Raw genomic sequence first — 27626 nt, forward strand, 5'->3', positions numbered from 1 at the left:
AAGAACTGGTACAGAAGGCCATGACCACATGTCCAAAATATTCAAGTGATTCCCTTAGATTACACCACACCTATAGGAATAAAAAATCAGAAGTGAGAAAGAAACCTCCAAGTGGTTCCTACCTGCCAGTAAAAAGTGAAAGAATTTTACTAATAAAAAATATGAAAGTAAATTCAATCTCTCTGTGTGTTACTGTGCTTTTTTTTTTTTTTTTTAATTTTTAGCCACAGGGCATGTGGGATCTTAGTTCCCCAATCAGGGATCAAACCCACACCCCCTGCAGAGGAAGCGCAGAGTCTTAACCACTGGACCGCCAGGGGAGTCCCATGTTAGTGTAGCTTCTGAGGATGAATCATGTTGTTGAAGCACTGAAAAATGAGCTTGCATTTAGAAGAAGATGGTATTTTTCAACAGTCTTTCACATAATAGCATCTTTGCCTTCATTTATTATTCATCCATATCAGGAATGGATGTTTGCTATTACCACTGTTATTTAACACTGATCTGGATACACTGTCAGTGCAATTAGAGAAGCTAATAAAATTAGAGGTAAAAATTAGTGAGGAAGTCCGACCATGACTAATTTGCAGATGACTTGATGAATTCCTTGAAATGCAATAAATTCGATTAAAAAATACATTAAACACAGATGGAGACAAAATTATCACATATAAATCAAAATCATTCATAAATGCAAACCACAACCAGTAAGAGGATATAATTTACAAAAGCCACAACAAAGATTTAAAAAAATCAAATGAAAGAATTAAACTGTATGAAAAGCCAATGAAAGAGAAGTGGATAATGAAAAAATGACTTCAATAAATGGAAAGACATAACTCATCTGTGGATACAAAAACTTCACTGTCAAGAAGTCAGTTCTCTCTAAATTGATCTACAAATTCAATTTGATCTCAATTAAAAGCCAGAAAAAAATTTACGGTATTTATGAGACAATTATGGAATATTAAGGAATTGTTTTTAAAAACAATATTTAGGTTATTACAGTATTATGATTTTGTTACAACAAAGAATTCTTATCACTTAGACTTATAATATATATTTTAAAATTTACAAATCAAATGATATACCTGGGATATGTTTCAACATAATATAGGAGGAAATGGGTGGGAGGATCAATGAAAAAGATTGGTCGTGAAATGATCATTGAAGTCAGGTGTTGGTCCAGAAGGTTTCACTTAATACTATTCTGTCTACATTTATATATGTTTGACATTTTCAGTTTTAGAAAGGTTTAAAAATATTAAAACACATATGCATAAGAAACCAAAGGGTTGTGTTTTCAACCAACTGACTCTAAAGTTTCCATGGAAATATAAACTTAGCGAGAAGCTAGGAAACCCCTGAAATAAAGACAATCAACAAAGGGAAATAGCTGTAAGACTGTTATACTGTGATTTACAGTAAGAAATATACATTTGTTTTTCTCCCCAGTTTATGGCGCAGAGCTCCTAAAACCCTTGGAATTTCCTGAGCATAAGAGTGATCAAGGTGTCTTTTGTTGTGTCAGTGAGGTGACCTTTGGGAAGGATGGGGGCTGGTTGCCAGGGGAACCAACCACTGATTAGAGGGTTGGAAATTTCAGTCTCAACCCTCGACATCTGGGGACAGGAGAGGAGCTGGATGCTGAATCAAATGCCAAAGGCCAGTGATTAAATCAAATCAATCACGCTTATGTAAGACACCTTCATAAAAATCCAAAAGGATGGGGTTTGGAGAGCTTCCGGTTTGGTGAACCCATGGAGATCAGGGAACAATGGCCAGCTCTGAGGCAGTAGGAAAGCTTTGAGCCCCTTCATCATGCCTCGCTCTATTCATTGCTTCCATTTGGCTGTTCCTGAGTTATATCCTTTTACAATAAACCAGCGAGTAAAATGTTTCTCTTGTAACTAGTAAGTAATGTAACTAGTAATGATTCTCTTGAGTTCTGTGAGTGGCTCTGGCAAAACATTCAAATCCAAGAAGGGCATCATGGTACCCCAATTTACAGCCAGTTGATCAGAAGCACAGGTGACATCTGGACTGTGACTGTCATCTGAATGGGGGGGGGCAGTCTTGTGGGACCGGTGGGGTCTGATGCTATCTCCAGGTAGGTAGTGTCAGACTTGAATCATAGGACACCCAGCTGGTCTTGGAGAATTTCTTGGGAATTTCCCCACACATTGGAATTGGTGTCCCAGAATTATTAATCACATAGATATAAATAATTTAAACTGTGTGACACTGGAACATTGACAGACCAATGGAACAAACAAAAAATTCTGTTTCTGATATTCAGAAATAGACTAATATCTATGTCGGAACATAGTATATATGATAAAGGTGGCATCTCAAAAGGGATGGGAAAAAACAAATGGCTTGGAACAATTACCTCCTCATTAAGAAAAGAACATTGCATTCATACCTCTCAGTTTGAAACATGATGAATTCCCAATATGGGAAAAGATTTACAGGTGTAACAAAACCATAAAAAAACTTAAAAATATAACAAGAAAACTTGGAAAAACTCCCATATGGCATTGGATAGAGGAACACCTTTCTGAATATGACTCAGACTTCAGGAGTCACAAAAGAAAAAAAGAAAGTTCTACTACATCAAAACGAAACACAGGAGCCACCCGACAAACGTCGGTCTTCCCCCTTGTGGGTGGAGGAGCCCCCTCCTCGGAGCCCCAGCCCCAAGCACTGTACCTGACACTTCTAACAGGCTCCACAGATGTCAATTTTTTAAATTATGAAATGTATTGAAGTATTTTTCTGCTAACATCTAAAAGATGAGAAGAGTCTTTGAAGAACTGTTTTAGTAAAACCCACCCTTAAACTAGTATAATTCTCGAAAGACATTCACTCATGCCACCTCTGCAGTATGCTTTCCCTCATTTTACAGTTTTCCCATGTAAAAGAAAAAAAAAGACAAATATTGCCCATCAGGACTGATGTAGAACCTCTGAGCTATGCCAGTATCTTTCCCCTTGGGTAATTTTTCCAACATTAACTGGTAACAACAGGACTGCAAATAGCCTCCCCCTGGGACTGTAGGGGGAAGCAGGCACCTGACAGACACTGGCAGATGCAGCTTTGGGTGACAGCTACTAAATGCATTATACTTAGCTAGGTGCAGTTTACCATCTCTGCAGCTATAAAAAGGTTAGTTCCTTACTTCCAACTCCACACCCTGACTGATGTTTTGTATGCTTCACTCATTGTGTTTCCGTTTTCAAGATGAGGGCATTTCCTTGCACAATAAACAAACATAATGAATAACATCAACACTGCTCCCCGGATCTTATAATCATATACATTAGAAGACTATGTATTAGCTAGACAGACAACAATATGACTACACATTGCATTAGAAAACTCAGTACCACACAGGCTTCTAGAGAGCTCTGGTGACCTCATTTCTTGCCTTCAAAACGTTTGGAAGAAATGTAGGGAAGTAGTGTCAATATATTTACTTATCAATACTGAAATTATTGAATTATTATTTTTTTCTAAGAAGCATGCAAAAAGTCCATTTTTATTGATTTATAATCATAATATCATATGGATTATGACCTTCATAAATAGAGATGGATCCAGGATGGTATGCCTCTCTGAGAGATGGTATGGCACAGAGCAAACCACAGCAAAAAGGTCCAAAAGACTGAAGCAAGACACAGCCTCATTAGTGTAATGAAATTCAACTCAGTTCATTAAGTATGTACTGATTATCAACTAATACCTATAATTAGAGAGATATCAAAATATAAATTAGTTTACTTTGGTAAAATTGATCCAAATACATTTCTAATATTTCAAATGCTTTAAGCTTGCCCATTCTCCCTGTACCAAAGACTGTTATCTAGTTCCTGGACCACCAATCTTTGCTACTCTTTCAACAATGGGAACCAAGTAACAATAGCACTTGAGTCCTAATGACAGGCTTAGCCTGAATTATTAATTTGCCAAACCTATTTAAGAAAACTGCAAGAAAACATAAGATTCCTATTATCTTTCAAGAAAAGATCATTGCAACTTAATTTTATATTTGTTGGGTCAAAATTCCCTATATTATTTGGGCCTTTGTGAAGAATGTATACTCACTTATCTTCTTAGGAAGTTTAAAAAAATCTTTTTTTTGGTTAATATTGCCAAAGAGCTTTAATTTTTTTCCTCTTGAACAAAACAACTCATCATCCATCGTTAGACAATTTTCCCCACAACACCGAACACCACTGATGTTATGACTAAACAAATCGGGTTTTTTATTTTATGGCAAAAAAATAAGTGATTTGAAGTAAATATCAATATACTATGAAACATTGTTTACAAAGCTTACTTAGTATTTAATCATATTCATGACCTCCATAGCAACCACCTCATTTAACGATTTATCTATTTTAAAATTAACTTGTGAAGTACTAAAAAGCATGTTTTGTTACTAAAAAATTTAAATGTGACATTAATCACGTTTGGCTTGGAAAACACTTGTAACAATATAGATTGGAGTCTACCTTCATGTTATAGTCTTAAAATAGGCAGAACTCCTTGTAATTTTCATATTTTGCACTTTTAAAAGGATCTGTTATTACTGTTTCTTGATTCTATACACCAAGGTAAAAACAAGGTTGTAGGTTTCTATTTGCAAAGCACATTAAAAATAAAACATTCTTAACATGGACAATCTTGTCTCTGAAAAACCAAGTTGGAGACAATTGTTCTATTTCTCGTTTTGTTTTTCAAAATTCTACCACATCATTTATATCATTTGTGCTGTGAGATTTTTTTTTTAATAAATAATTAATTAATTTGTGGCTGCGTTGGGTCTTTCTTGCTGCACGGGGGCTTTTGGTGTGGTGCACACGGGCTTCTCACTGTGGTGGCTTCTCTTGTTGCGGAGCACCGGCTCTAGGCATGAGGGCTTTAGTAGTGTGGCACGCGGGCTCAGTAGTTGCAGTGCAATGGGCTCCAGGTGCACGGGCTCAGTAGTTGTGGCTCACAGGCTCTAGAGCGCAGGCTCAGTAGTTGTGGCGCACGGGCTTAGTTGCTCTATGGCATGTGGGATCTTCCCGGACTAGGGCTCGAACCCATGGCCCCTGCATTGGCAGGCAGATTCTTAACCACTGCACCACCAGGGAAGCCAAGCCCCTCTGCTGTGAGACTTGTTTAACAGGCTCTGGTGAAGTTCATCTTGAGATATGACTACAAAATTACCACTTAACATCAGTGTTCTTTAAACATCCTGTGTTTTGCACAGTTTAAAAGTTTAAATTTGAAACAATTTCACAGCATCATCCAACGTGGTCCTGCACCGCTGAGGTACTAGTGCGAACGTCTGAGCCGAGGGGGGTTCTAAAGCTCCCCTACCCCAGAGAGGTGTGTATTTAAGCGGTAACTCTACTCAATACTTTATAAATAAGGGATTGATTTTATTTCTCATGTTGTAAAAGAGAATTGGAAATACGGATAACGGAGCTCAAACTTCCAATCTTTAGAACCACTTCCGGTACCTGCGGGCGGAGGACGCGTCACTTCCGGCAGAGGTCGCGTCACCCCAGGGGCGCGACCCGAAAGCCCTCCTACCCTCCGCGGGCGGGCGTCCGGCCGAGCCAGGCGGAACCCAGGCCCGCGGTGGCGTTTCCGGCGGGCAGCGTAAGGCTGGGGTCCCTGGAGTCGGCCGCCTACGGGCGTCCCGCACGGGCTGCGTTCCGCCATGAAGTTTCGGGCTAAGCTCGTGGATGCAGCCTGTCTGAACAACTTCACGCGTGAGTGGGGGCCGCGTCGGCCCCGGGCGGCGGGGCGGAGGGCTGACGGCCCCGGGCGGCTGGGAGGAGGGCAGAGGGGAGGGCGGGAGGCCCGGAAGGGGCAGTGCAAGCGGCCGGGGCCCCGCGAGGAGGATGGGGGCGCGCTGGGCTGGCGGGCCGCTGGAGGATGGGGCGGGCGCAGGTGCCGAGGGTTGTCCCTGCAGCTTGAGTCCTATCTCGTGTCTTTTCTTAACCCGGCCGCTGGCGGCACAGACACCTTTATCTGGCGCAGACCGCCCTTCACATCCCGGCCCCGTTGGTTCCCCCGCCCCCTGCGGCGCCTGGCCCTGCCCCGATCCCTGCAGCACCCGGCGGTCCCGAGTGGACGTGGGAGAGATGAAGGCGGCCAGTAGGCGCCAGTTCACTTCCGAATCTCGGTTTCCTTATTCCATCCCTGATGGCTGGTGATGTGAACCGCGCAGGGTTGTTGGGAGGCTGGCGTGACCTCAGCGGCATTAGAGGCTTCCCGGTGGGTACCAGCGTAAACGTGATTTTCCCACCGGCAAGCTCGTCGGGCCGAACTGGGAGTTCTGCGAGCTAAGTTAGCGTCTGGGATACTTGGCGTGCTTCTTAGTAATTCCTTACTCGAATCCTTCGCTGTAGGAGTTAGTAACATGATAGCCAAGCTTGCCAAAACCTGCACTCTGCGTATCAGCCCGGATAAGTTGAACTTCGTCCTCTCTGACAAGGTGGCCAATGGAGGGGTGAGCATGTGGTGTGAACTGGCGCAGGTGAGCGGAGGCTCTCAGAGGCCTGCAAACCGCCCCCGCCCTCCACGAATGCCCCCGGAAAGAGCACAGATGTCCCCCCTTTTTCTTCCCTCAGGAGAACTTCTTCAGCGAATTTCAAATGGAAGGTGTCTCCGCAGAAAACAATGCGATTTATTTAGAGCTAACATCGGAAAATTTATCTCGAGCCTTGAAAACTGCCCAGAATGCCCGAACCTTGAAAATCAAGCTGACTAATAAACACTTTCCCTGCCTCACAGTTTCTATAGAGCTGGTGAGTACGACGGGAGAGTTTCTGAAACTTCCCAGAGGATTCAAAGGTAGTTATAAGCCTAGGCTTTCTAACAGTATGTGGAAAGCTAATTGGTTTTATTAAAATGAAAGATCTGCACATCAGTATTTGTTTTCCCTTGGAGTCAGGTCCTCCTCATGTTTAAATAGCCTTGTGATCCCATAATATTCAACGACGATACTGCTTTTCCTATGAAATCGCACTTCTGCATCTTTCTTCTCTATCTGCGTATCCCAGCATCTCCATTTCCTTTACTGGTTTTGTCACCTGGTCTAGAAACCATGGTTTCTCTCCGTTTTCACTTTTGAAGCACTTGTGTGTCCCTCCCTTCTTCCACACCTCTGCTGCTGACACCTTTCAAATGACCTCTGGTTCTCGAGGAATACATCTTTCTTCCCCGCTACTACCAGATGAATCCAATGCGCAGCTGTCTTCAGGACACATGTACCCCACAGGCTGTCACTGCTCACAGATTGAAGTTCACATTTCCAACTTACTGTCCGAAGCCCTTGACCTGTGGCCCAGCCCATTGTAGAGCCAAATTGCAAACACCTGCCCTCAGAGTGGTTCCCCAGGTGTGTCCCATTCTTTCCCAGCTCCCAGGCTTTGGTGATGCTGGGTCTTCTCCTTGGAGTCTCTCCTCTTACTCTTTGAAGCCTTAACTTCTTTTAGCGTCAGTGCTGCCTCCCTGGCCTTCCCTCATCCTGGCACCTCTCCTCCTTATGTGATTTGTGGACTTTATTTTTCGGGTGAGTGTTGTATTCAGTTTGATGCTCTTTATGGAAGAGGATTTCTCAACTTTTTTTTTAATTGAAGTATAGATGATTTACAATGTTGTGTTCATTTCTGCCATACAGCAAAGTGACTCAGTTATACATATGTATGCATTCTTTTTTTTAATATTCTTTTCCATTATGGTTTATCTCAGGGTATTGAATATGGTTCCCTGTGCTATACAGTAGGACCTTGTTGTTTATCCATTCTGTATGTAATAGTTTGCATCTGCTGAGCCCAAACTCCCAGTCCATCCCTCCCCCATCCCCCTCCCCCTTGGCAACCACAAGCCTGTTCTCTATGCCTGTGAGTCTGTTTCTGTTTCTGTTTCGAAGGTAGGTTCATTTGTGTTACGTTTTAGATTCCACATATAAGTGATACCATATGATATTTGTCTTCCTCTTTCTGACTTCAGTCACTTAGTATGATAATCTCTAGGTCCATCCATGCTGCTGCAATGGCATTATTTCATTCTTTTTTTATGGCCGAGTATTATAACATTGTATGTTTATATATACCACATGTTCTTTATCCATTCATCTGTCGATGGACATTTAGGTTGTTTCCGTGTCCTGGCTATCGTAAATAGTGCTGCTATGAACATATGGGTGCATGCATCTTTTTGGATTATAGTTTTGTCTGGATATATGTCCGGGGGTGGGATTGCTGGGTCATATGGTAATTCTATTTTTAGTATTGTGAGGAACCTCCATACTGTTCTCCATAGTGGCTGCACCAACTTACATTCCCACCAACAGTAGAGGAGGCTTCCCTTTTCTCCCCACCCTCTCCAGCATTTGTTATTTGTAGATTTTTTAATGATGGCCATTCTGACTGGTATGAGGTGGTACCTCATTGTAGTATATTTTGAAAATTAATCCCTTGTCCATCACATCATTTGCCTATATTTTATCCTATTCTGTGGGTTGTCTTTTTGTTTTGTTTATGGTTTCCTTTGCTGTGCAAAAGCTTGTAAGTTTGATTAGGTCCCATTTGTTTGTTTTGTTTCTATTTCTATTGCCTTGGGAGACTGACCTAAGAAAATGTTGCTACGATTTATGTCGGAGAATGTTTTGCATATGCTCTTTCCTAGGAGTTTTATGGTGTCATGTCTTACATTTAAGTCTTTAAGCCATTTTGGGTTTATTTTTGTGTATGCCATGAGGGTGTGTTCTAACTTCATTGATTTACATGCAGCTGTCCAAGTTTCCCAGTACCACTTGCTGAAGGAGCTGCCTTTTTCCCGTGGTATATTTTTGCCTCCTTTGTCGCAAAGATTGATTGACTGTAGGTGTGTGGGTTTATTTCTGGGCTCTCTATTCTGTTCCATTGATCCATATGGCTGTTTTTTTGTGTCAGTACCATGCTGTTTTGATTACTGTAGCTTTGTAGTATTGTCTGCAGTCTGGGAGGGTTATGCCTCCTGCTTCGTTCTTCTTCCTCAGGATTGATTTGGCAATTCTGGGTCTTTTTTGGTTCCATATGAATTTTAGGGTTATTTATTCTAGTTCTGTGAAAAATGTCATGGGTAATTTGATAGGGATTGCATTGAATCTGTAGATTGCTTTGCTTAGTATGGCCATTTTAACAATATTAATTCTTCCAATCCAAGAGCATGAGATATCTTTCCATTTCTTTGAATCATCTTTAATTACCTTTATTAATGTTTTATAGTTCTCAGCATGTAAGTCTTTCACCTCCTTGGTCAGGTTTATTCCTAAGTATTTTATTGTATTTTTCTTTGATGCGATTTTAAAAGGGTTTTTTTTTTCTTTTTTACTTTTTCTGATATTTCATTGTTAGTATATAGAAATGCAACAAATTTCTGTATGTTAATCTTGTATCCTGCTACCTTGCTGAATTCATTTATCAGTTCTAGTAGTTTTTGTGTCAAGTCTTTAGGATTTTCTATGTGTAGCATCATGTCATCTACATATGATGACAGTTTTGCCTTTTCCCTTCCAATTTGGATGCCTTTTATTTCTTTTTCTTGTTTGATTGCTGTGGCTAACACTTCCAGTAATATGTTGAATAGAAGTGGTGAGAGTGGGCATCCTTGTATTTATCCAGATTTTAGTGGATAGGCTTTCAGCTTTTCACAGTTATTATATTGGCTATGGGTATGTCATAAATAGCTTTTGTTATATTGAGGTATGTTCCCTCTATACCCACTTTGGTAAGAGTTTTTATTATGAATGGATGTTGAATTTTGTCAAATGCTTTTTCTGCATCCATTGAGATCATGTGGTTTTTGTCTTTTCTTTTGTTGTTTTTTAAATTTTTTAAATTCTTTAAATTTTTTTATTTTTTGGCTGCGCTGCGTGGCATGCGGTACTTAGTTCCCTGACCAGGATCAAACCCATGCCCCTACAGTGGAAGCACGGAGTCTTAACCACTGGACCACCAGGGAAGTCCCAGTCTTTTCTTTTGTTGATGCGGTGTATGACATCAGTTTGCGTATGTTGAACCATCCTTGTTAACTTGGGATGAATCCCACTTGGTCATGGTGTCTGATTTTTTTACATGTTGTTGGATTCGGTTTGCTAATATTTTTTTATTTTTTATTTTTTCGGTTTGCTAATATTTTGTTGAGAATTTTTGCATCTATGTTCAACAAAGATATTGGCCTGTAAATTTCATTTTTGCTGGTATCTTTGTCTGGTTTTGGTATTGGGTGGATGGTGGCTTAATAGAATGTCTTTGGGAATGTTCCCTCCTCTTCAATCTTTTGGAAGAGTTTGAGAAGGATCTGTAAAAGTTCCTCTTTATATGTTTGGTAGAATTTGCCTGTGAAGCCATCTGGTCCTTGACTTTTGTTTGTAGGGAATTTTTTTTTTATTACAGATTTTATTTCACTTCTAGTGATCAGTCTGTTCAAATTATCGATTTCTTTTTCTTTTTTTTCTTTTTTTCGCGGTACGCGGGCCTCTCACTGTTGTGGCCTCTCCCGTTGCGGAGCACAGGCTCTGGACGCGCAGGCTCAGAGGCCATGGCTCACGGGCCCAGCTGCTCCGCGGCATGTGGGATCTTCCCGGACCGGGGCACGAACCCATGTCCCCTGCATCAGTAGGCGGACTCTCAACCACTGCGCCACCAGGGAAGCCCTCAATTTCTTCTTGATTCAACTTTTGGTGGGCTGTATGTTTCCCGAAACTTGTCCATTTCCTCTAGGTTGTCCAATTTGTTCAAATATAATTGTTCATAGCAGTCTCTTATGGTTTTTTCTGCAGTATTAGTTGATAGTTCTCCTTTTTCATTTCTTATTTTGTTTGGTTTCTCTCTCTTTTCTTCTTGGTGATCCTGGCCAGACATTTGTCAATTTTGTTTACCCTTTCAAAGAGCCAGCTCTTGGCTTTATTGATTTTTTCTATTTTTTTAATCTCTATTTTATTTATTTCCCCTGTGATCTTTATTATTTCCTTCCTTCTGCTGACTTTAGGTGGTATTCTTTTTTTGATTCTTTTAGGCAGTGGGTTAGGTTGTTTATTTGAGATTTTTCTTGTTTTTTGAGGAAGGCCTGTATTGCTATGAACTTCCAAGAACTGCTTTTGCTGCATCCTTAGATTTTGTATGGTTGTGTTTTCATTGTCATTTGTCTCAAGGTATTTTTAAATTTCATTCTTGATTTCCTTCTTGAACCATTGGTTTCGTAGTAGCATGTTGTTTAGTCTCCACGTAATTGTTTTTTCTCATTTCTTTTGCTGTGGTTGATTTCTATTTTCATGCCACTGTGGTCAGAAACGATGCTTGAAATAATGTCTATACTCTTAAATTTGTTGAGGTTTGTTTTGTGCCCTAGTATGTGGTCAGTCCTAAAGAATGTTCCATGTGCACTTGAAAAGAATGTGTAGTCTTTTTTTTTTTAATGTAATGTCCCCAAAACAACAATTAAGTCTAACTGTTCTGTTGTATCATTTAGGATCTCTGTTGCCTTATTGATTTTCTGTCTCAAAGAGCTGTCCACTGATGCAAGTCGGGTGTTAAAGTCTCCTACTCTTATTGTATTGTTTATTTCTTCCTTTATGTTTGTTAGTATTTGTTTTATGTATTTGGGTGCTCTGATATTAGTTGCATATATGTTGACGAGTATAAAATTCTCTCTTGATCCTTTTATCATTATATACTGTCCTTATTTATCCTTCTTTATGGCCTTTGTTTTAAAGTCTGTTTTGTCTGATACGAGTAGTGTGACTGCCACTTTCTTGTCAATTGCGTTTCCATGAAATATCTTTTTCCATTCCCTCACTTTCAATCTTTGTGTTTCTTTTGCCCTGAAGTGGGTCTCTAGTGGTTTTTTTTTTGGCCACACCATGCCGTGCTGTGTGCGGGATCTTAGTTCCTAACCAGGGATCGAACCTGTGCCCTCTGTAGTGGAAGCACAGAGCCTTAACCACTGGACTGCTAAGGAAGTCCCTGAAGTGGGTTTCTTGTAGGTAGCATATTGCAGGCTCTTCTTTTTTATCCAGTCTGCCACTCTGTCTTTTGATTGGAGCATTTAGCCCATTGACATTTGAGGAAATTATTGATAAATATGTATTTATTGCCATTTTAAACCTAGTTTTCCAATTGATTTTGTGTTTCTTCTTTGTTCCTTTATTTCTCTTCTTGTTTTTCTTTTTGTGGTTTGATTCCTTTTATTTTATGCTTGTGTTCTGTTCTTTTTGGTTTTTGTGAATCTATCGTATGTTGTTGATTTGTGGTTACCCTGTTTTTCAAGTATGTTAACCCCTTTCTATATCTACTTTCTTTAGACTGATAGTCATTGTAGGCTCAAACACATTTAAAAAAAAATCTACATTTTCTAATTCTCCTCCCCTACGTTTTATGATTTTGATGTGCTCTTTTACATCTTCATGTTTATTCTTCTGTAGTTTGTTGTGGTTATCATCGCTTTCACAAATAGATTAAAAAATTTTTTTTTCTTTTTAATTTGTATATTGGCTTAAATGATTTACTTTCCATTTGTTATTCCCACTTTCCTATAGCTTGTTGCTTCTTTTCTATTTAGAGAAGACCTTTCAATATTTCTTTTAGAATAGGTTTAGTATCACTGTATTCTTTTAGATTTCGCTTGTCTGAGAAATTTTTTCTCCTCCTATTCTAAATGATAATCTTGCTGGGTAGAGTATTCTAGGTTGCAGATTTTTTTCCCTTTCAAGACTTTGACTATATTTTGCCACTCCCTTCTGGCCTGCAGCATTTCCATAGTGAAATCAGCTGATAGCCTTATGGGGGTTTAACTCCTTGTTTTTCTCTTGCTGTCTTTAGAATCCTCTCTTTAACTTCTGCCATTTTTTTTGTTTGTTTTTCTTTTGCGGTCTGCGGGCCTCTCACTGTTGTGGCCTCTCGTGTTGAGGAGCACAGGCTCTGGACGAGCAGGCTCAGCGGCCATGGCTCACGGGCCTAGCTGCTCTGCAGCATGTGGGATCCTTCTGGACCGGGGCACAAACCCGTGTCCCCTGAATCGGCAGGTAGACTCTCAACCACTGCGCCACCAGGGAAACCCAACTTTTGCCATTTTATTTGTGTCTTGGTGTACGTCTGTTTGGGTTCACCTTACTTGGGACCTTCTGTGCTTCCTGTACCTGGATATATGTTTCCTTCATTAGGTGTGGGAAGCTTTCAGCCATAATTTCTTCAAAACATTTTCAATCCACTTTTCTCTTTCTTCTCCTTCTGGAATCCGTATTATGCATTGATTGGCCTGCTTTATATTATCCCATAGATCTCTTATCTTGCTTTCATTTTTTTTTCTTTTGGCTTTCTGTCTGCTGTTCTGAATGAGTGATTTCCATTATTCTGTCTTCCAGCTCACTTATTCGTTCTTCTGTGTTATTCATTCTGTTATTTGTTGTCTCGAGCTCAGCTTTCATCTTGGCAAATTAATTTTGTAATTTTTCTTGGCTCCTCCTTGTTGTCTCTAGTTCCTTTTTACAGTACTCTGCAGTTCTGTCCAAAGCTTTTCTTAATACCTTCACTATTGTCATTACCACCTTTTTGAACTTCTTCTCTGTTGGACTGAAGAAGTCTGTGTCACTGTTTGTTCCTTCGGGGAATCCTCTCTTGGTGTTTTAACTGGGAGTGGTTCCTCCGCTTCTTCATGTTACTTGTATTTCTCTTTCTCTGAGTTTAGGAGAAACAGTTACCAACTGTGGTCGTAGAAGGCTTTTATATGCAGGAGCATCCCTGTGTAGCTTGTGTAGGTTTAACATTTTTGGTGTGAGGGCTGCTTTTAGCATGGATGCCTTTTGCCTCTCCTCAGCATGTGTTGGCCACTCTCCCCTGGAAAGGGGGTGTGCAGATGCGGCGGCTTTTGCATGTTCCCGGAGCCGCAACAGTGAGGGCAGCTGGTGCCCCCTCCTGGAGCTCTCAGCAGTGGCGGCAGCTGGCACCTGCCCACCCAGAGCCCACAACAGCAGCTCGTGTGTCTTCCCAGAGCCTGCAGCGGCTTGCACGTGCTCCTGGAGACTGCGATGGCAGTGGCAGCTGGCGCCCACTCCCGACACGCTCAGCGGCAGCGGTGGCTCATGCCCGCCCCAGGGGTTCATATAGGTGGTGTTGTGTTGCCTGAAAGTGCGTGTGCACGTGGAAGGAAGCTCCTGTGGCAGCCCCGCCCCTCCGTTCACACGTCCTCCAACGGTGGCACGTTGCCTCTCTGGTGGGCCCAGGTATGCCCTTGGTCATGGCCACACCACCCTCCAGCCCCTTCAGGCAGCCCACCCAAGTCCTCTCCCCGGGTCTGAGCTCCGAAGCCTGCGCTTCAGCACCCAGCCCCCACCCGCCCCGGTGGACACGTGTCTCAGGCTGGGCAGTGCAGGGCGGTGGCATCTCCCATCTGTGCAGGTCTCTCTCCATTCTGCCTTCTGTAAACTGGTTGCTGGATTCTCCTCCAGGGTTCTACAGCTCCCCCTCTGTCCAGGCTGATCTCCCTGCCTGTGAGGGGACATCCAGGGTGTGGGCACCTTTCCTCTTTCACAGCTCCCTCCCTGGGGTGCAGGCCCCATCCCAATTCCCCTCTCTGTTTTGTTCTTTTTTCTTTTGTCCTACCCAGTTGTCTGGAGGTTTTCTCGCCCTTTCTGAAGCCTGAGGTGTTCTGCCAGGTCTCAGTTGGTGTCCTGTGAGCACCGTTCTGCGTGTGGATGTAGTTGTGATGCATCTGTGGGGGGTGGTGAGCCGGCATGCTGCTCCTCCACCGTCTTAATCACTCTCTTCCTCAACCTTCCTTCCTTTTTCTCAGCTCTTTGCAGAGCTAATCTGTATTTCACCTCACAGTGTAAGTGTGGTGTGGTTCTAAAGTTACTTAGGGAAAAGTAAGAGAGTAACATAGCATGCCCTTCTTTCTTAAAGTGTGGAATATTTTGGTCTGTGGAGTCTCAGAGGAGCCCCTGCACATAGACAGGTCGAGTTGTATCCTTCCAGCAGCACACGAGTGTCCTGTGCACACAGAGCGGTCTCTAGGTCCCTTCTGCGTAGCGGGTCAGCTTGTGCTTCACGACGTTACACGAGCTCTTCTCCCTGCCTGGGAGAACGCTGTCCTCCTCGTCTCTGTTTTCCCACGACTGGCAGCTCGTCCTTGTTCTGGTCCTGTCTGAAACGTCACCTCTTGGAGAAGCTTTTCCTGACTTCCCACTCTGAGACCCTCCTCACACGCTCACCTGGTCGCTGTTTTGCTTTCTTCAAATCTGTAGTGATTATACATAGTGCACCCAGCTTGTATAGTTTGTGTTTCCTTCCTTACCCACCTGTACCTCTGGAACAGAGGGAGCCTTATCTTATTCACCACACTCCCCAGCTCCTAACAGGACCCCATGCTGGATAGACACACCATCAATATTTGTTGAGTTGAGAACATTCCAGTTAGATTTGGTATCAACTTTTTTAGTCTCTCAGTTCTTTTTTTTTTTAAGTGTTGACGTGATACAAATAATTTTTAATTTTCCTATTGGCAGTTATCCGTGTCAAGCAGTAGTCGTGTTGTGACACATGACATCCCTGTAAAGGTTATTCCTCAAAAACTGTGGAAGGACTTGCAAGAACCGACGGTCCCAGACGCTGACGTGAGTGATGCCCGGCGTCCTGTCACTCACCACGTATTACATGGTGTGATTTGAATTCTCTGACTTTAGATAAAGTCTTGCCGTAGGTTTTATTTGAAAGTTGTGTAGTGCCTGAGAAGAGATATTCATTTTTAAAGGACACTCCAGGAAAAAAAAAATTGCAGTATTTGTCTTTAGTTGTTTACGTAAAACATCCTAAAGTAGCGTTTTACATAATAGGAATGCCACGTTCTTTACAGTTAGGAGAGAGAAAGTCTTGCCCAATAATAACGCTTAAGTAAAACTAAGGTAGTATTTTGGAGGACCGTCGCATTTATCAGGAGTAACGGTTCTAGGCACCAGCTTGGGTTTCACAGAACGTGGCTTTTTCCTTTGTCTCGTAAGGAGTGATGCCCAGGATGTGTGGGAGAGCCTGCTTTAGTTCTCCTGACAGGCGTCCCAGGGCCACTGGAAATAAAGGTGATGCCCAGGGGTCAACTCTTGCTCACGATTTATTGAAGAAGAGACCGTGAAAATACAGCGAATGGAATATTTACTTGGCTTTTACTAGAAGACATCTTTGCTGGGAAAAAGCCAGCATCGTACCAAGTACTGCTGTAACCGAGTCTGGGCACTGCTGCAGAGACTGGCCCCCAGTGTTTCTGCACAGAGTAGGAGGTGGACCTTGAGCCTGGGTCTGAACCCCTGGAGGACGGCCTCCACCGGTGCTGAGTCTTAGTCCCCTGGGGCATGTGCAGGGCATCTTGGCTGCAGGGCTGCAGTCTTGGAACCAGGGAATGCCTACAGGGACATGGTCACTGATGCCACCAGAGGCAGGCATGAGTGAGTGAAGTTGTAAAATTGTTTTTCTTTTATTTTAAGAAGGACCTGTATTCAGGCAATTTAAAAACAAGATTCTAGAGCTTTTAAGCGTACGCACATTGCAAACAGGTAATGAGCACCTGTCAGTACTTGACTGTGTTATGTTAATGTTTTAGTACTACGGATGTTTCTCGTTTGCTTCATAGGTCAGTATTTATTTACCCGTCTTGAAGACGATGAAGAGCATCGTGGAGAAGATGAGAAACATCAGCAATCACCTCGTAAGTCCTGACTTCTTGGGAAAGAGCTCCCAGTGTGTGGTTTCGGCCGCGTGTCCTGGGAGCAGCCTCGTGTGATGGAGGCTTGGGGCCCTGCCGTTCACCATGTGCCGTCCGCGTGGGGCGTCCCTCACGCCCCGGCCCTGGGGGCCTGGCTGGTTGTTGAGAGCCTGCTCTGGGTCCTCTCAACCCTCCTCCCTCGCATTTGCCCTAGTCCGTCATATCTATACTAATAGTACGTTGAGGATATATTCAGCGGTTCTGGCTTTCTTTCCATATGTCTGGACAGCATATTACATGTTTTATCTGATAATGTACATATCTTCTTATGATCACTGATGCTGGCCTCTCTACCTGCCAGATGTCTCCGTGAACCCAGGACAGAGATCCCCCAGGACACACCCCTCTTCCTGTAGGCAGCTCTTAGGTCAGGTCGAGGGTCATGTTTACTTCCCTGTTTACTTCTGTGAAGGTTTTCTGCCAATGTCGTGAAACGCTGTATGTGACAGTGACAGCGTTGGGGGATTGTGTGGGTCATTCTCCTTCCCTCCCGGGATTCTCCTGAGTTCTTAACTCACCCCCAAACCTCATTCGATTGTGTCCCTGGATGTTTCATAATAGAAACCCCTGTCCACCTGGTGAGACCTTTGCTCTTCGGTGTCCGCCCCCTCCCTGCAGGACCCCTCTAGACCCTTGTCCATCCCCACAGCACTGGTTCTTCCCAGGCCCCATCTCTGCCGTTCACACTTGGCTGCTTCTCTCCCGTTGTCCCCCGGAAAGCATTGAGCCCTTCTCACCGCTCATCAGAATTCGCAGCCCTTCTCCCACCACACTGGCTGTGAGCCCCTCCTCTCCGAGCTGCTCTGCTCAGCACTGCCTCAGTTACCTGCTAGCACCCGGGAACCCCTCCTGAAGGGGCAGCTTCCTGAAAAGGGAGATTGTCGTAACCGTCTCTGCGTGACAGCCACCCACCGTGGGGTTGCCAGTCAGCACGCGGGTAATAGGTGTTTGCGCACGGACCTGGAATGAAACGTAGCTTCAGGAGATCTTTGGAATTACAAAAGTTTCCTGAAGCCTAGAAAGCGTTGATGGGCTGTTTTATCGCCACAGGTGTGCTCGCTTGAGAGTAATTTTCTTTCGTGACTTAATCTTTATAGATTTCACTTTAATTTACGATGGCTTCGGATGAAGCAGCGTGTCCTGGGCAGACATGGGTGTTCTGCTGTTCCTGCCTTGATGTTGATCCAGTTGTCAGGCTGGGAGCTTCCTCTGAGGATACCCTGGGGACCTCCAGAGTATCGAGAGGTTTGAGAGCCCCAGGAGAGAACAGGCAGGGCGAGTAAGTCAAGGATCCGATTGTTTTTTCTTTTGGTCCAAGGGAAATGAGTCAGCAAAGTCACTTAGATAAAATCATCAGAGGTGTTCTTCTCTTCCCTGGAGTGTTTAAACGTGAGAATTTTGTGGAAGCGGCTACTGCACTGTGACATACTAAGTGGAAAGGTATCAAGCATATGGAAAGTTGGAGTAGTCAAATGCATAACAAGATCTACTTGAGTAACCAGAATTCTGTGTCTGAAGATTACAGGCAAGAGAACTAAGGAAAATGAGTAGGACTTAACACATTAAAAATATCCCTATCCCGTCAGATGCCCCAGCGGCCCTTGTTGAGATGCCATCCTTACCTTACTTCCTTTAATGAGAGACGTGGCCAGTGGGGGTGGGTTGCGTGTGCGACTCAGGTAGGAGCAGAAGAAACAGGCGTGGACTGACACGAGTCTCCGCCAGGTCTTAAGGCATTGGGATCCCCTCCGACCAAATGCCAGTTCTAGTTCAGGAGGTCTGCGGTGGGATCGGGCTGAGTTTCTGACGAACGCGCAGGGATGCTGTTGCTGTGGTGGACACGTGGGTCGGCGGTGCTCGGTGGTCGGAGCACTGCTCTGTTGCTTACACCTCGCACGTTGTCTCAGCCTCACAGGAGCCGAGTCCTTGCAGCCACCCCGGGCCCCCCGCTGAGCGGTGCGCCCCGGTGCTGGGTGTTACACAGCACGGCAATGGCAGCCTAACGGTCACAGGGGCTCTGTGACTTTTTGTGAATCGAGATCATTTATGTTAGGTTCCCAGTGCGTTCAGCCACTGTTCCGTAAATGGCAGGTAATCATCATTTGGGGAATCTCCGAAAGAGGTAAGACCTTGTCCAGGTCCCTGAGAAGCAGCGTATGTTGATGTGGCTAACACTCTGGCCATCGCTCACAAAATAAACACGGCGACCAGTGTTCAGGGAGTCGCTCGTGAACTCCCTTGGCAAGTTGTGTGAACGCTGCCCCACACCAGGCACCGGGTGTGGTCAGAGGTGTGGAGCTACTGTTTGATCACTCAGGCGGTGGGGATGTGAAGAAAGTTGCGAGAGTGTTTGAAGTCTGGAGTGAATCTAGAACCTTGCAAGCTGCCTTCTGGAGTAAATCTGTATTTATATAAAACCTGTTTTTCAAAAGCGGGGAGAATTTACAGGTAGATACTGAGTGTGTGCTTACTCAATGCAGACTGGCCTGTGTTATGTGTTAGCTTTAGAGTCCCGGTAAGCACAAGGATTGTTTTACATATTTTATTTCAGTCAAGTATTGTGTCCGGATAAGAGAGTGGGCTTAGAAACATCACCGTGTGTTTCTGGGTAGTGAAAGAATAGTGAATTCTTCCCATTCAGAGGTACGTTTACTAGATGATGCAGCAAGGAAATGTAGAGGCTGTTTTCTATGTAACGTCAAAGCCTTGGAAATGAGAGCTCACTCAAGGTAAAAACATTTTTTGATTTTGTTACTAGGATGGAAACTATTCAGAGTTCACTAATTTTAAGGAACAAGAATGAGGTCTACTAAGTGGTGACGCTCCGAAGTAAATCTGTGTGAGATTTAGCTGCACCTGAGCCCTGCGGAGCAGGCCGTGCTCCACGCGCCCACGGCCGCTGCCCCGCTTGCTGCGCCTCTGGGATGGCTTCTCGGTGAGACGACCACCATCATCTGCGGCGGCTCGGTGGCCGTCTTGCATTGTTGGTTGAGCAAAATGCTGACTTGCACACTGCTGCACGGGCTTTCCGAAGACCTGCCAGGCTTTAGAGATGGCCAGATACTGATGGTAAAAGGTGAAATGCAGTGTGCCCTGGGCAGATGACCCAAATCTTGGTACCTGTATAGTGTCATGGTACCTGTATCTTTCTCTGAACTTCATTTCTAGATTCTGTCCAGTTTAGAGACCCTCTTGGTTGGTGGAGGGCAGAGCTTGAAAGGAAAGGGCCCCTCTGATCTTGGGAGAAGTTCCAGGCACTGTTGGGGCGGGGAGAGGTGTGGCCAGTAGGGGCCATGGCAGTTGGTCACCAAGCCCAGCTGTCCTCTGAGTGTGGAAAGCACAGCGGCCATGGGGCCCCGCAGCTTGTTGGAGTCCTGGACACCTGACAGCATCTCCGGGCCTTTCTGAATTTGGAAATCTCACTTCCCAATGTCTGAGTTTATTTTTCAGGTAGATGGTTATGTTCTCCTGATATTCTGAAGGCTTTCTCATTATGTGGAATTGGCAGTTGTAATAGATGGTTTGGTCCGTTTATAAAGATAAGGCAGGTGGTGAGCTTCTAACCTCACGTTCTCTTCCGGTTCTCCTCCCTCTGTTTTGCAGGAGTCGCACAGTGTCTGTGTTGTCAGAGCTGCTAGCAGGGACCCCTAACCCCACCTGTTCTCAGGTCTTCCCACGGCGCTCTGCACGCGGAGGGGCTGCTCTCCAGGGATTTCTGAGTCCCTGGCTCTCAGGCCTTGTCTTCTTGCTGATGCCATGCGGAGCTTGGTGCTGTCAGGAGTGCCCTGGGTTTTGGGGGGCTACATTGTCACCTGGTTTGTTGGAAGCTGATGTCTTTTTTTTTTCCTTTTTCCTTTTCTTAACACTGTAAAATACTCAATTTTCAGATTATTGAAGCAAACCTAAATGGAGAATTGAACTTGAAAATAGAAACTGAACTAGTATGTGTTACAACTCATTTTAAAGATCTTGGAAATCCTCCATTAGGTAAGTTTCCTGCTGGGTTATGTTTTGCTTTTGATAAATTGTTTCAGATGACATACCATACCGAGGTCTCTAGATGGAAAATGGTTGAACATTGGGTGCCTGTGTTTCATGCTCGGGAAGGGAACAAATAATGGAGCTGGATCACTTGTTACTGCGCATTGGTGGGCAGGTGAGCCTCCTGGGCATGAGGAGCTGTGCCTCCACCAGTGGCTGAAGGGTGAGCCCTGGGGCTCCCTCGTTCCTCATCCATAAAACCTGGGCTTGCGCTCAGTCTCCAAGAGCCCTTCCAGCTCTTCACATCCTGTGCCTTCTCCCAAAGATTGTACTTTCTTATGCGAGGTGGAGTCAGAAATGTAGATGACACTCATTTTCTCCTACATTTTTGTGTGTGTATTAAAAATAAAAAGTTTTTCTTTCTTTCATTTTTTTTTACATATTTATGGGAGTATAATTGATTTACAATGGTGTGTTAGTTTCTGCCTTATAACAGAGTGAATCAGTTATACGTATACATATGTTCCCATATCTCTTCCCTCTTGCATCTCCCTCCCTCCCACCCTCCCTATCCCACCCATCTAGGTGGTCACAAAGCACCGAGCTGATCTCCCTGTGCTATGCGGCTGCTTCCCACTAGCTATCTATTTCATGTTTGGTAGTGTATATGTGTCCATGCCAGTCTCTCACTTTGTCACAGCTTACCCTTCCCCCTCCCCATATCCTCAAGTCCATTCTCTAGTAGGTCTGTGTCTTTATTCCTTTCTTACCCCTAGGTTCTTCATGACGTTTTGTTTTTCCTTAGATTCCATATATATATGTGTTAGCATACGGTATTTGTCTTTCTCTTTCTGACATACTGAACTCTGTGTGACAGACTCTAGGTCCATCCACCTCACTACAAATAACTCAATTTCGTCTCTTTTTATGGCTGAGTAATATTCCATTGTATATATGTGCCACATCTTCTTTATCCATTCATCCGATGATGGACACTTAGGTTGTTTCCATCTCCTGGCTATTGTAAATAGAGCTGCAATGAACATTTTGGTACATGACTCTTTTTGAATTATGGTTTTCTCAGGGTCTATGCCCAGTAGTGGGATTGCTGGGTCATATGGTAGTTCTATTTTTAGTTTTTTAAGGAACCTCCATACTGTTCTCCATAGTGGCTGTACCAATTCACATTCCCACCAGCAGTGCAAGAGGGTTCCCTTTTCTCCACACCCTCTCCAGCATTTATTATTTCTAGATTTTTTGATGATGGCCATTCTGACTGGTGTGAGGTGATACCTCATTGTAGTTTTGATTTACATTCCTCTAGTGATTAATGATGTTGAGCATTCTTTCATGTGTTTGTTGGCAGTCTGTATATCTTCTTTGGAAAAATGTCTATTTAGGTCTTCTGCCCATTTTTGGATTGGGTTGTTTGTTTTTTTGCTATTGAGCTGCATGAGCTGTTTATAAATTTTGGAGATTAATCCTTTGTCAGTTGCTTCATTTGCAAATATTTTCTCCCATTCTGAGGGCTGTCTTTTGGTCTTGTTTATGGTTTCCTTTGCTGTGCAAAAGCCTTTAAGTTTCATTAGGTCCCAATTGTTTATTTTTGTTTTTATCTCCATTTCTCTAGGAGGTGGATCAAAAAGGATCTTGCTGTGATTTATGTCATAGAGTGTTCTGCCTATGTTTTCCTCTAAGAGTTTGATAGTTTCTGGCCTTACATTTAGGTCTTTAATCCAGTTTGAGCTTATTTTTGTGTATGGTGTTAGGAAGTGTTCTAATCTCATACTTTTAAATGTACCTGTCCAGTATTCCCAGCACCACTTATTGAAGAGGCTGTGCTTTCTCCACTGTATATTCCTGCCTCCTTTATCAAAGGTAAGTTGACCATCTGTGCGTGGGTTTATCTCTGGGCTTTCTATCCTGTTCCATTGATCTATCTTTCTGTTTTTGTGCCAGTACCATACTGTCTTGATTACTGTAGCTTTGTAGTATAGTCTGAAGTCAGGGAGCCTGATTCCTCCAGCTCCGTTTTTCGTTCTCAAGATTGCTTTGGCTATTCGGGGTCTTTTGTGTTTCCATACAAACTGTGAAATTTTTGTTCTAGTTCTGTGAAAAATGCCATTGGTACTTTGATAGGGATTGCATCAAATCTGTAGATTGCTTTGGGTAGTAGAGTCACTTTCACAATGTTGATTCTTACAATCCAAGAACATGGTATATCTCTCCATCTGTTTATATCATCTTAGTTTCTTTCATCAGTGTCTTATAATTTTCTGCATACAGGTCTTTTGTCTCCTTAGGTAGGTTTATTCCTAGATATTTTATTCTTTTTGCTGCAATGGTAAATGGGAGTGTTTTCTTGATTTCACTTTCAGATTTTTCATCATTAGTGTATAGGAATACCAGAGATTTCTGTGCATAAATTTTGTATCCTGCTACTTTACCAAATTCATTGTTTAGCTCTAGTAGTTTTCTGGTAGCATCTTTAGGATTCTCTATGTATAGTATCACCTGCAAACAGTGACAGCTGTACTTCTTGTTTTCTGATTTGGATTCCTTTTATTTCCTTTTTGTCTCTGATTGCTGTGGCTACAACTTCCAAAACTAGGTTGAATAAGAGTGGTGAGATTGGGCAGCCTTGTCTTGTTCCTGATCTTAGTGGAAATGCTTTCAGTTTTTCACCATTGAGGACGATGTTGGCTGTGGGTTTGTCATATATGGCCTTTATTATGTTGAGGAAAGTTCCCTCTATGCCTACTTTCTGCAGGGTTTTTTTCATAAATGGGTGTTGAATTTTGTCGAAAGCTTTCTCTGCATCTATTGAGATGATCATATGGTTTTTCTCCTTCAATTTGTTAATATGGTGTATCACGTTGATTGATTTGCGTATATTGAAGAATCCTTGCATTCCTGGAATAAACCCCACTTGATCATGGTGTATGATCCTTTTAATGTGCTGTTGGATTCTGTTTGCTAGTATTTTGTTGAGGATTTTTGCATCTATGTTCATCAGTGATATTGGCCTGTAGTTTTCTTTCTTTGTGACATCCTTGTCTGGTTTTGGTATCAAGGTGATGGTGGCCTCGTAGAATGAGTTTGGGAGTGTTCCTCCCTCTGCTATATTTTGGAAGAGTTTGAGAAGGATAGGTGTTAGCTGTTCTCTAAATGTTTGATAGAATTTGCCTGTGAAGCCATCTGGTCCTGGACTTTTGTTTGTTGGAAGATTTTTAATCACAATTTCAATTTCAGTGCTTGTGATTGGTCTGTTCATATTTTCTATTTCTTCCTGATTCAGTCTTGGCAGGTTGTGCATTTCTAAGAATTTGTCGATTTCTTCCAGGTTGTCCATTTTATTGGCATAGAGTTGCTTGTAGTAATCTCTCATGATCTTTTGTATTTCTGCAGTGTCAGTTGTTACTTCTCCTTTTTTCATTTCGAATTCTGTTGATTTGAGTCTTCTCACTTTTTTTCTTGATGAGTCTGGCTAATGGTTTATCAATTTTGTTTATCTTCTCAAAGAACCAGCTTTTAGTTTTATTGATCTTTGCTATCTTTTCCTTCATTTCTTTTTCATTTATGTCTGATCTTATCTTTATGATTTCTTTCCTTCTGCTAACTTTGGGGTTTTTTTGTTCTTCTTTCTCTAATTGCTTTAGGTGCAAGTTTAGGTTGTTTATTCGAGATGTTTCCTGTTTCTTAAGGTAGGATTGTATTGCTATAAACTACCGTGTTAGAACTGCTTTTGCTGCCTCCCGTAGGTTTTCGTTCTTCCTTTCTCCATTGTCATTTGTTTCTAGGTATTTTTTGATTTCCTCTTTGATTTCTTTAGTGATCACTTCGTTATTAAGTAGCGTATTGTTTAGCCTCCGTGTGTTTGTATTTTTTAAAGATATTTTCCTGTAATTGATATCTAGTCTCATAGTGTTGTGGTCGGAAGAGATACTTGATACAATTTCAATTTTCTTAAATTTACCAAGGCTTGATTTGTGACCCAAGATATGATCTATCCTGGAGAATGTTCCATGAGCACTTGAGAAAAATGTGTATTCTGTTGTTTTTGGATGGAATGTCCTATAAATATCAATTAAGTCCATCTTGTTTAATGTATCATTTAAAGCTTGTTTCCTTGTTTATTTTCATTTTGGATGATCTGTCCATTGGTGAAAGTGTGGTGTTAAAGTCCCCTACTATGATTGTGTTACTGTCTATTTCCCCTTTATGGCTGTTAGTATTTGCCTTATGTATTGAGGTGCTCCTATGTTGGGTGCATAAATATTTAAAATTGTTATATCTTCTTGTATTGATCCCTTGAACATTATGTAGTGTCCTTCTTTGTGTCTTCTAATAGTCTTTATTTTAAAGTCTATTTTGTCTGATATGAGAATTGCTACTCCAGCTTTCTTTTGGTTTCCATTTGCATGGAATATGTTTTTCCATCCCCTCGCTTTCAGTCTGTATGTGTTTCTAGGTCTGAAGTGGGTCTCTTGTAGACAGCATATACATGGGTCTTGTTTTTGTATCCATTCAGCCAGTCTGTGTCTTTTGGTGGGAGCATTTAATCCTTTTACATTTAAGGTAATTATCGATATATATGTTCCTATTCCCATTTTTTAAATTGTTTTGGGTTTGTTATTCTAGGTCTTTTCCTTCTCTTGTGTTTCTTGCCTAGAGAAGATCCTTTAGCATTTGTTAGAAAGCTGGTTTGGTGGTGCTGAACTCTCTCAGCTTTTGCTTGTCCGTAAAGGTTTTAATTTCTCCATCAAATCTGAGTGAGATCCTTGCTGGGTGGAGTGATCTTGGTTGTAGGTTTTTCTCCTTCATCACTTTAAGTATGTCCTGCCAGTCCCTTCTGGCTTACAGAGTTTCTGCTGAAAGATCAGCTGTTAACCTTATGGAGATTCCCTTGTGTGTTATTTGTTGTTTTTCCCTTGCTACTTTTAATATGTTTTCTTTGTATTTAATTTTTGACAGTTTGATTAATAAGTGTCTTGGCGTGTTTCTTCTTGGATTTATCCTGTATGGGACTCTTTGTGCCTACTGGACTTGAGTAACTATTTCCTTTCCCATATTAGGGAAGTTTTCAACTATAATCTCTTCAAATATTTTCTCAGTCCCTTTCTTTTTCTCTTCTTCTTCTGGAGCCCCTATAATTCAAATGTTGGTGTGTTTAATGTTGTCCCAGAGGTCTCTGAGTCTGTCCTCAGTTCTTTTCATTCTTTTTTCTTTCTTCTGCTCTGCAGTAGTTATTTCCACTATTTTATCTTCCAGGTCACTTATCCGTTCTTCTGCCTCAGTTATTCTGCTATTGATCCCTTCTAGAGTATTTTTAATTTCATTTATTGTGTTGTTCATCATTGCTTGTTTCCTCTTTAGTTCTTCTAGGTCCTTGTTAAATGTTTCTTGCATTTTCTCTATTCTGTTTCCAAGATTTTGGATCATCTTTACTATCATTATTCTGAATTCTTTTTCAGGTAGACTGCCTATTTCCTCTTTATTTGTTAGGTCTGGTGGGTTTTTACCTTGCTCCTTCATCTGCTGTGTGTTTTTCTGTCTTCTCATTTTGCTTATCTTACTGTGTTTGGGGGTCTCCTTTTTGCAGGCTGCAGGTTCGTAGTTCCCGTTGTTTTTGGTGTCTGTCCTCTGTGTCTAAAGTTGGTTCAGTGGGTTGTGTAGGCTTCCTGGTGTAGTGGACTAGTTCCTGTATTCTGATGGATGAGGCTGGATCTTGTCTTTCTGGTCGGCAGGTCCACGTCTGGTGGTATGTTTTGGGGTGTTTGTGGACTTATTATGATTTTAGGCAGCCTCTCTGCTAATGGGTGGGGTTGTGTTCCTGTCTTGCTAGTTGTTTGCATAGGGTGTCCAGCACTGTAGCTTGCTGGTCGTTGAGTGAAGCTGGGTGCTGGTATTGAAATGGAGATCTCTGGGAGATTTTCGCCATTTGATATTACATGGAGCTGGGAGATCTTTTGTGGACCAGTGTGCTGAAGTTGGCTCTCCCACCTCAGTGGCACAGCACTGGTGCCTGGCTGGAGCACCAAGAACCTTTCATTCATACGGCTCAGAATAAAAGGGAGAAAAAGTAGAAAGAAAGAAAGAAGGAAGGAAGGAAGGAAGGGTGGAAGGGTATAAAAGAAAATAAGATAAAATAATATAAAGTTATTAAAATAAAAAATTATTATTAAGAAAAAAAAATTTTTTAAAGTAAAAAACAAAACAAACAAACAAAAAACCCCACACAGATAGAACCCTAGGACAAATGGTGAAAACAAAGCTATACAGAGAAAATATCACACAGGAGCATATGCATACACACTCACAAAAAGAGGAAAAAGGGAAAAAACAATAAATCTTGCTCTCAAAGTCCACCTCCTCAATTTGGGATGATTCGTTGTCTATTCAGGTATTCCACAGATGCAGGGTACATCAAGTTGATTGTGGAGCTTTAATCCGCTGCTCCTGAGGCTGCTGGGAGAGATTTCCCTTTCTCTTCTTTGTTCGCACAGCTCCCAGGGCTCAGCTTTGGATTTGGCCCCGCCTCTGCGTGTAGGTCGCCGGAGGACGTCTGTTCTTCGCTCAGACAGGACGGGGTTAAAGGAGCCTCTGATTCGGGGGCTCTGGCTCACTCAGGCCAGGGGGAGGGAGGGGTACGGATGCGTGGCAAGCCTGCGGCGGCACAGGCCAGCAAGACGTTTCACCAGCCTGAGGCGCGCCTTGCGTTCTTCCGGGGATGTTGTCCCTGGATCCCGGGACCCTGGCAGTGGCAAGCTGCACAGGCTCCCCGGGAGGGGAGGTGTGGATAGTGACCTGTGCTCGCACACAGGCTTCTTTTTTTTTTTTGCTCACCT

General features: G+C 42.7%; 1 protein-coding gene across 1 annotated transcript in view; it reads left to right on the top strand.

Moving 5' to 3' along the window:
* The first annotated feature begins 5698 nt into the window (after nucleotides 1-5698).
* The window catches only part of HUS1 (HUS1 checkpoint clamp component), a 37244-nt gene continuing 15316 nt past the window's right edge, over nucleotides 5699-27626 (top strand). Inside the window, exons 1-6 of the mRNA XM_079711635.1 lie at nucleotides 5699-5768; nucleotides 6411-6538; nucleotides 6633-6809; nucleotides 15551-15658; nucleotides 16666-16740; nucleotides 20685-20784. Of these exons, the coding sequence (XP_079567761.1) occupies nucleotides 5717-5768; nucleotides 6411-6538; nucleotides 6633-6809; nucleotides 15551-15658; nucleotides 16666-16740; nucleotides 20685-20784 (640 nt within the window). The 5' untranslated portion in view covers nucleotides 5699-5716. The remainder of the gene's footprint in view (nucleotides 5769-6410; nucleotides 6539-6632; nucleotides 6810-15550; nucleotides 15659-16665; nucleotides 16741-20684; nucleotides 20785-27626) is intronic.

The sequence above is a fragment of the Hyperoodon ampullatus genome (genome assembly GCF_949752795.1).
Source record: "Hyperoodon ampullatus genome assembly, chromosome: 9".
NCBI lineage: Eukaryota > Metazoa > Chordata > Mammalia > Artiodactyla > Ziphiidae > Hyperoodon > Hyperoodon ampullatus.